General features: G+C 38.1%; 1 protein-coding gene across 2 annotated transcripts in view; it reads left to right on the plus strand.

The window, feature by feature from the left end:
* Nucleotides 1-5,262, plus strand: part of LOC145684279 (queuosine 5'-phosphate N-glycosylase/hydrolase) — a 34,934-nt gene extending 29,672 nt beyond the window's left edge. For both annotated transcript variants that reach the window (XM_081756426.1, XM_081756436.1), the window contains exon 7: nt 4,888-5,262. In XM_081756426.1, coding sequence (XP_081612552.1) covers nt 4,888-5,120 — 233 coding nt within the window. In that variant the 3' untranslated portion in view covers nt 5,121-5,262. The remainder of the gene's footprint in view (nt 1-4,887) is intronic.
* Nucleotides 5,263-8,256: the final 2,994 nt, after the last annotated feature.

The raw sequence follows: 8,256 nt of genomic DNA on the forward strand, positions 1-8,256 counted from the left end.
TATTGTTTTTGAAGTTTATTATCTTTCGAAAAATATGATGCTGAACTTTTGGTGTTTCTAAAGGTTGTATTTAGAATCTTTGCTTATGTGTAGTTGGCGTTGAAAGGAGCTATTGCTTATAATAACTTGTTTCATCGTCAACGCTCGAGCAAACATACTATCTACGACTATCTAATGTAATGTTTGCTCTATTTGGATTACCATCCTATGGAGTAAACGTTATAATAGTTACGCTGTATCTTTTTGCAAATTGTTTTATTTTAATTTTTCAAACATAACTAATGGAACGCAAATATTATTCTAAATACCTTATCTTGTTGTCTGTATAATAATATTTTTACATAGCAATAAACTGAAATCAAATTTTGTTTATCAATATTATAATTTATTTATTTTTATGACACTTAAGGTTGTAAGATAGTATGAAGTAATACAAGTACACATTGCAATAATAATAAAACAGTGCTTAAGAATGATAATTTAGTCATTGTATCACTCTGTTTCTTCATCTGCTTTACCCTGAAGAGGTCGGTTACTTGCAGCTTTTAGGTGAGCTTCAAGATATTCTTTTGTCAGATGACCTTTTAGAATTCAAAATCTAGTAAAGCGTAGAAAAGCTCTGAACTGAAGAAGAAGTGCTTATTTACAATGAACACCGACGAGGAAACCATTAAACGTAACATACTATAGTGTTATTTAAATTATTGCTCTGTCCCTGACAGAATTGCAATTAAATTTTTAATCTCTTGAATGAAAACAATTTTTTACTACTACTTTACTTAAAATATCCGTTGTTGAAGTGCCTGGCTTTTCATTGTTGTAGAAAATAAAAATTAATGTAATTCTTGGTTACAATAATTAGATTAACAGATAAATAGCCAGTTAATTTTCCAGGAATTATGCTTTTAAAATTAGTTTTATCTGGACTTTAAGAGAACCAAAACCATGTTTAGGATAGCAACCAGATATATCTAAAATGATGTTATGATTTGGTTTGGTCTACTTATTCTATATAAGAAAATTCAACCTTCTTAGTTACTTTTCATAAATAGGAAGAGGAACACGTAGGAAGAAAAAAAAAAGAAAAAAGAACAGAAACGTGCTGATTTATGTGTTTAAAAAGAAAGAACGAGAGACCAACAATGAAATTTTCAGTTGTTGCATATCTCGAAGCGTACGCGTCTCTGTCCATGGAATTCTATGAACACTTTGATGGTAAATTGTCTAGAATGATGATTCGATCACGAAAGTAAAATGATAACGTAAAACAATCATCTATGATCTGAAGTATATCATTGCGCTAAAAAAAAAGTTATATGTTGAGGGTCTTTTTGTGTTCCTGTCAAAAACCCCTAATCACTTCAGATTTAGGTAGACTAACTGAAATGCCCGTTTTACGCACGGAAGAATAGATTAATGGAAAATACTTGAACCCCCTTCCCTCATACGATGCATATTTGAATCAACGGGAAATGAAAAAGAAAGAAAATAAAACTTAGCTCAACCCAAATGCTGGACCCTTTCTATATCAAGTGTGCTGGCGCTGCTGTTGGTGTGTTATTCCCATACCTTCGTTGCGGAAAAAGGAGAGACAAGTTGCTGTGGCCGAGATCTGTCAATAGTTGGATGCGAACAGAGTTGCCACAAAGAATTATTTCACTGGCTTCGCTGTCCACTGTCTTTGCTAGCTATTCTAAGTAGCCTACGATTTTCACTCGCCAAGACCACACGGCTGAATGACAAATTGTCAACATAGTCGAGGTCATTCACTTTTTCCCCAAAGCAAAGGGAAGGTTTCCTTCATAAGAGGAGGACGGGGGTGGAGTCAAAGTATGTTTCACATATTTTCCGAGGGCGCATTTGAAATAGAAAGTCTCTAATTATGTTCAGTAATCATTTTAGCCGTTATACCGTTGTTCGTTGGAAATATTAAACACCTTTATCGCGTAAGATTCGCATTACAAAGTAAAATGATGAAATCCTAGATACTAACTATGTTCAAAAAATTATTTAAAGCGGTTTAAATGTTTCCTTTTGTCATTTTATAAAAATAAAACTCTAAATTAAAATATAGCAGTTGCCCTCTCAGAAGCTGAAGTTTTGAAGACACTGACACATTTGTCCAATTATATTTAATGAACAGCTTCTATACCGAGCTTTATCTTCCTAACTTGATGGCCTTCTGAATTATTTTATTTTTTACTTATTTATTTTTTGCTTAAATTTTGTATATTTTCTCACTTGAGTAGATTCGTTTAATCAGATACGGTAATCTAGTTCGAGGTAGGTTCTATGTTCCAAAACCCACTTAAAATGGTTTTAGCTGTTTCTCCGAAATAATGTCACAGACAACGTTGACAATACGGAAGTTGTCCCCTTCTTTCCTTTAAAAGTGGAATTTTAAAAACGTACTGACACGTGTTCGCGTATTTTCATTGAGAGTTCATATATTGAGGTTCATCTCCTTAAGTTGAAGGGTTACTGAGATATTTTATTTTTTTCATAAACTTTGAACCATCCTCTATTCCTTTCGTTTTAGGATTTCCATTTTATTCAAATTCATTTATTCATGATAAAAATAAAGTTCAAGGTTGATATTAACAATGTTCAAAAATTCATTTCAAGTGGTTCAGCCGTTTTCCCATAATGATGAGACAGAATAATGACTTAATTCTTGTAATGTATATTGTAATATTCTTTATGTAGAGTCAGTAATGTACACAGGAGTTTTAATCTTTCACCCTTTTATTATAACAAAAATGTCTTATAAAATTATTATACAAAGTTTCTATAAGTCTTTAAATACTTTAAAATGTTTTCAGTGTAGGATAATTTCCTTCGGCATACAATCTTGCATCGGGTAGGTAGAATGTTGATTTTGCCTAAAGCGGCGTCAGACGGTATAGGTAACTCGTTGGCCTATAGCGGCCTCGGGAGTGAGTATTAAAAGTTTGTATTCCGTAGCCCATAGTGGTCTTAGGAGTAGGTATTGAAGGATAGCCTCCGTAGCCTATAGCGACCTCGGGACTCATTAGCCCATAGCGGCCTCGGGAGCAAGTATTAAAAGTTTGTATTCCGTAGCCCATAGCGACCTTAGGAGTAGGTATTGAAGGATAAAGTCTCCGTAGCCTATGGCGGCCTCGGGAGCAAGTATTAAAAGTTTGTACTCCGTAGCCCTTAGCGGTCTCGGGAGCAAGTATTAAAAGTTTGTATTCCGTAGCCCATAGCGGCCTTAGGATTAGGTGTTGAAGGATACTCTCCGTAGCCTATAGCGACCTCGGAACTCATTAGCCCATAGCGGCCTCGGGACCAAGTATTAAAAGTTTGTATTCCGTAGCCCATAGCGGCCTTAGGAGTAGGTATTGAAGGATAAAGTTTCCGTAGCCTATGGCGGCCTCGGGAGCAAGTATTAAAAGTTTGTACTCCGTAGCCCATAGCGGCCTCGGGACCAAGTATTAAAAGTTTGTATTCCGTAGCCCATAGCGACCTTAGGAGTAGGTATTGAAGGATAAAGTTTCCGTAGCCCATAGTGGCCTTAGGAGTAGGTATTGAAGGATAAAGTCTCTCCACAGCCTATGGCGGTCTCGGGGCCAAAGTCAATGATCAGTGCAAGACACTATGATTTTTCGGTCCCATCGTCTTTTTTAGCCATCCTTTGGAAGGAGAACCGAGAGATCCTGTGGAGGATTTGTTGGATTTGTTCGTGGTTCTCCGTGTCCACTTCGTCTCTTCCTGGAAGTGTAGTTTCCGTCTGTCGTCTGACGTGTACAGATTGTGAAAACGTGTTTATAGTAAAAACGTATGGTTTATAGTACGTGTGGGTGTACGGATCCTTGTTATATATATATATATAGGGTTCATTAAGAAAGTAATGAGCATGATGCTACCCTGAATCAATAATCCACCGCAGCGCGCGGTGCCGGCGCGGAAAAAGTGGGTGGTCTGCCCTTCCAAACGCGCCCGGAGTCAGTCTGCTGCGAACAGTGACAGCATGTGGATGTCGATCCACGTGAAGCACGTTTTTACAAGTTGTAACACGGCGCGATGGAGGGTTCGCTGGAACATAAAATTTTGCATCAAGTTGGGTAAGAATGCTACGGAAACTTACCAGATGCTGAAAAAGGCCTACAAGCAGGAGTGTTTGTCAAGATCCCAGGTCGGAAAATGGCACAAGTCGTTCAAGGAGGTCGCCGACGAGCTCCGTTCTGGACGCCAGGACCGACGACACGTTAATCTTGTGCGTGAAGTGTTGCGCTCAGACCGGCGTGTGAGCATTCAACAAATCGCGGACACCGTAAACGTGTCAACATTTGCGGTGTATGGGATAATGACCGAGGACCTGCAAATGCGAAAGGTCTGTGCGAAGCTTGTGCCGAAGGTGTTGACGAACGAACAAAAAGAACTTCGAGTTTTGCGCTGCAAGGAGTTGTTGGCATTGTGTGAAAGTGATCCGGACTTTTTAGACTCGGTCGTAACTGGAGACGAATCATGGATGTTCGAATAAGATCCAGAATCCAAAAGGCGGAGTGCGGAATGGCACACCTCATCCTCCCCCCGCCCTAAAAAGGCGCGCATGAGCAAATCCCGAATCAAAACTATGCTCATTGTCTTCTTCGACGTTCGAGGAATCATCCATTTCGAGTTTGTGCCACCAGGACAACTTGTCAACGCAGGATTTTATCTAGAAGGAATTTTGCAATTTTTGGCGATTTATAACTCTGGAAGGAAACGTTTCTCGATCGTGTTTATTAGAACATTTTTCTTTCATTTCATATAAGGAATCCTCTTCTGAAGTTTGGTCACCGAATTTCTAAATAAACTATGCATTTAATAGATTTTACTTTTTTAATATCTACTGATAATCTTTTGTGTTTTGTGTTTCTACAGAAACAATCCTACAAAATGGCAGTGACGAAGAAATAGAGATTCGTGGCTGTTCAATCCACGCGGTGGAGCTTGTGGCAGATGAAATTAGGAGATTGGCAAAGAATGATGCAGAGCTGAAGAGTCTTCTTTGTAATTCTATTGTGATTGATCATTTCCTCTGGGACTACCGGAGAGCTCACGCAGAGGAGTTGGAGTCTATTCCTTTCCACAAAGTTAAATGCATTTATTATTGAAAATTTGTCTATTGAAAAATTATGCTTGTATTGCCAGTTTTTATAAAATGTAAAATATAATTATGTCAATGAAGTAATATGTTTTACTTGTTAGAAAAAATTCTTAATCATGATATTTTTCGAAATAAATTCTATTTCAGTACTAGTTTTATTTTTTACAACACATACCAACCTAGATTTGTTCCACGTCGTAATGAAAAATGAATAATCTTTGACTGTACTATACTTCCAAACTGTATACGGAAAGTCTTGTAAAGGGTGAGCCATCTGGGAAGTGCAAGAAACAGTATCAGATCCCGGTGGTACGAATTGAATCGATTTACACGTGAGGAAGGTTGGGAAATATTGAAAACTTATTTCCAAAAGGAGTATTGTGTTGCCTAAACAGTGTAATTTGAAAAAAGTTCAGTAGAAATAACACGCCAACTTCACCTGATGTATGCAAGTTTGTGCGGAAAGTTCGTCAGATTGGCGTGCTAAGTGATAAGACAAAATACCTTCGTGTGTGGCCAGTGCGCTCAGTACAGAATATTGCTGCTGTCGCCTAAAGTTTGTGGCTCAACCCGAACCTATACAGCAGGAACATATGCCGCACTAGCCTAGGAAGCCAATTCTGCATAAAGACCGCAATTATTCGCGTATAAAGTTCAAGCTATTCACGAATTGAAGAAAAAAGACTACCTTCTTTGTTATCGCTTCTTTGGGCTTAAGAACAGCAAGAAATTTTGTTAAATTTGCTCACAAAATCATCTTATTAGAAGAGAGGCATTTTCATCTTGGCGGCGGCTATGTCAATAAGCAGGACTGCCGTACTCGGAGCTCGAAAGCGTATGAATCGTCGTCAAGAAGTCAATGCATTCTGATCGTGTAACTGTTTGGCGTGTCTTGTCGAGTGTTTTGTGCCATAATTGGCTTCTTTTTCTTCGAAAATAAAGATAGCACGAACGTTACGATCAACGGAGAGCGCTACGGAATCATGTTCGCTGGTTTGTTCCCAGCAATTGCTGCATTGGACGTGGACGTGCTTGGGATGGTGCCACGTGTCACAATCGCTCTTTTGCCGTTTTGAAGATGGTACTCGTCCTCCACTGAGTCGCGATTTAACGCCATTAGACTTTTGTTTAGTGTGATGCCATTAAAGACCAGTATCATGCTGAAAATTCAGAAATGCTTCAGGCACTTTAAGCACAAAAATTAAACGAGCTGTTTGTGAAAACGCGCCACAAACCATCGAACATATACGTAAAATTCAAGTGCATTATTGAGGCTCGGTGGCTCACATAATGTAAAATTTAAGTGCATTAGTGAGGCAACCGGGAAGTGAGAAAATAGCAGAAACAAGGTTCTTTTCTCCTCGGCCGCTGCTGGTAGGTTTCTTTTTCCTATTTGTTTTTCAACAGGGGTATAGCTGAGCTATAAAATCCTTGGGGGGATAGTGACAGAAGCTAAGAATTTCTTTCTTCTGCTGTCTTCAAACGAACTACAAAATTAAAATAAAAAAGAAATAAGAGTACTCATTACCTTTCCTCTTTTTCTGAAAGCTATAGAGGCGGAAATTTCATCTTGCGAACTCAAAATTGACCCTTGCTAATTATTATTATTATTATTATTATTATTATTATTATTATTATTTTTTTTTTTTTCAAAAATCTCCTTTCTGGCTTCATTGGTGGTGTCTTCGCAGTCAGAATACAAGGGAGCTTCTTGTTTCTTTTGGTTATGTCAATTTATGTAGGCCTTTCGGCTTCTGTTCTCTTTTGGGACACGCTGAAAAGGGGAAGGTGGGGTCACTCCGACAATTTACAATTTTACATCTTCCGAGGGCTATGTGGTAACCTTTTTTCTCCTCTCCTCTTGATGGTGGTGTGTGTACAAGTGACGGCAGCTTTAGCAAAAGTTTCTATAAACCGACATCAAAGGCTGTCGGATGGAAAAGTTGACCCATGTGAGGCTACTTAATTTTTATAAACAAGAGGTCCAAGAAAGAAAACTAAACAGAGAAGTAGAAAATGTAAACCACCTTGATAGATGCCAAATGCAGGCTCCATTGAGACAAGATTGTCCCTTATAGAAACCGAAAAGAAAGGTCCGAGATCCCTTATATTTATTTTCAATATCGGGTTTGGTGGTAGGTCATTTCCGTGGAGGAGGAGGTATCATTGGCCATGTAGCACTTCTTCTCTCTATTGCCACCAAATTTCCATGAGTTTGTAGCCGCAAAAATAGAAACCAACAAAAACATTAAAGTGAAAATTCGTTCTGTCCCGAAATAAAGTCCTTTTTCTGAAATAAAGAAGCAACTTCTAGTCTTTGACAGCTGCAGAGTTCTATGCCTATAATTTGACAACTTTATTTAGAAACTTTTCTTTTTTCAACCCGAAAAGTTGGTTAGTTGCGCTCTTTAGTGCAGGATAAGACGACAGTAGTTAGTCCGGTGCGATAGTTGTGCGTTTGTTCGCAATATTTTGGTTTCGTTACCGCAGTTATTTGGTTAAGTAAGATTTCGGTAATACAGGCGTAAGACGCATGTACTGACGTGGAGCTGATCAACAGTACAGTTTAACTAGTTAATTTTAATAACAAAGTGAAAAAGATTTCGTCAACTTCGTACTTTCATTCTTGTGTATAAGACAAGTGTCTATATATATGTGTGTGTAATTACTCGCATTAACAATGGGAAAGTACATTGGAACATTTTTTAAACGTAAGAATAATTCGGACAACACGAATGCGGGTGGTGCGAAACGGGTGTAGTGACAGTGTTCATGTGTGAAAATAATTCTGAAGCTTCCGAAAATATTTCTAAGAATGTTGGGGAGGTTCAAAAAAGTTGTAGTGAACACGAAGATAACGAATCAAACAAAATGGAGTGTATACCGGCTTGTTGGACACATGAGCAATTGCTACAATTTAAAGGTAAATACTATTAGTTATTTTATAACAGTGGAGCATTAGGATGCATGACGTGTAAGGAAGTACAGACTCTAGGCGTGGGTTTTTCTGAGCAGGGTATTCATATTGCACCAGAGTGGGCAAAAGCCTTGATTCGCATTAAAGGGGAACGTTGTAAAGCTGATCAGCAAAAGCAGCTCAGAAAGAAAATTTATGAGCATAGAGATTCAAAACCACACACAAA

Source organism: Thermobia domestica, chromosome 1, assembly GCF_964235325.1.
Source record: "Thermobia domestica chromosome 1, izTheDome1.hap1.1, whole genome shotgun sequence".
NCBI classification, from domain to species: Eukaryota; Metazoa; Arthropoda; class Insecta; order Zygentoma; family Lepismatidae; genus Thermobia; species Thermobia domestica.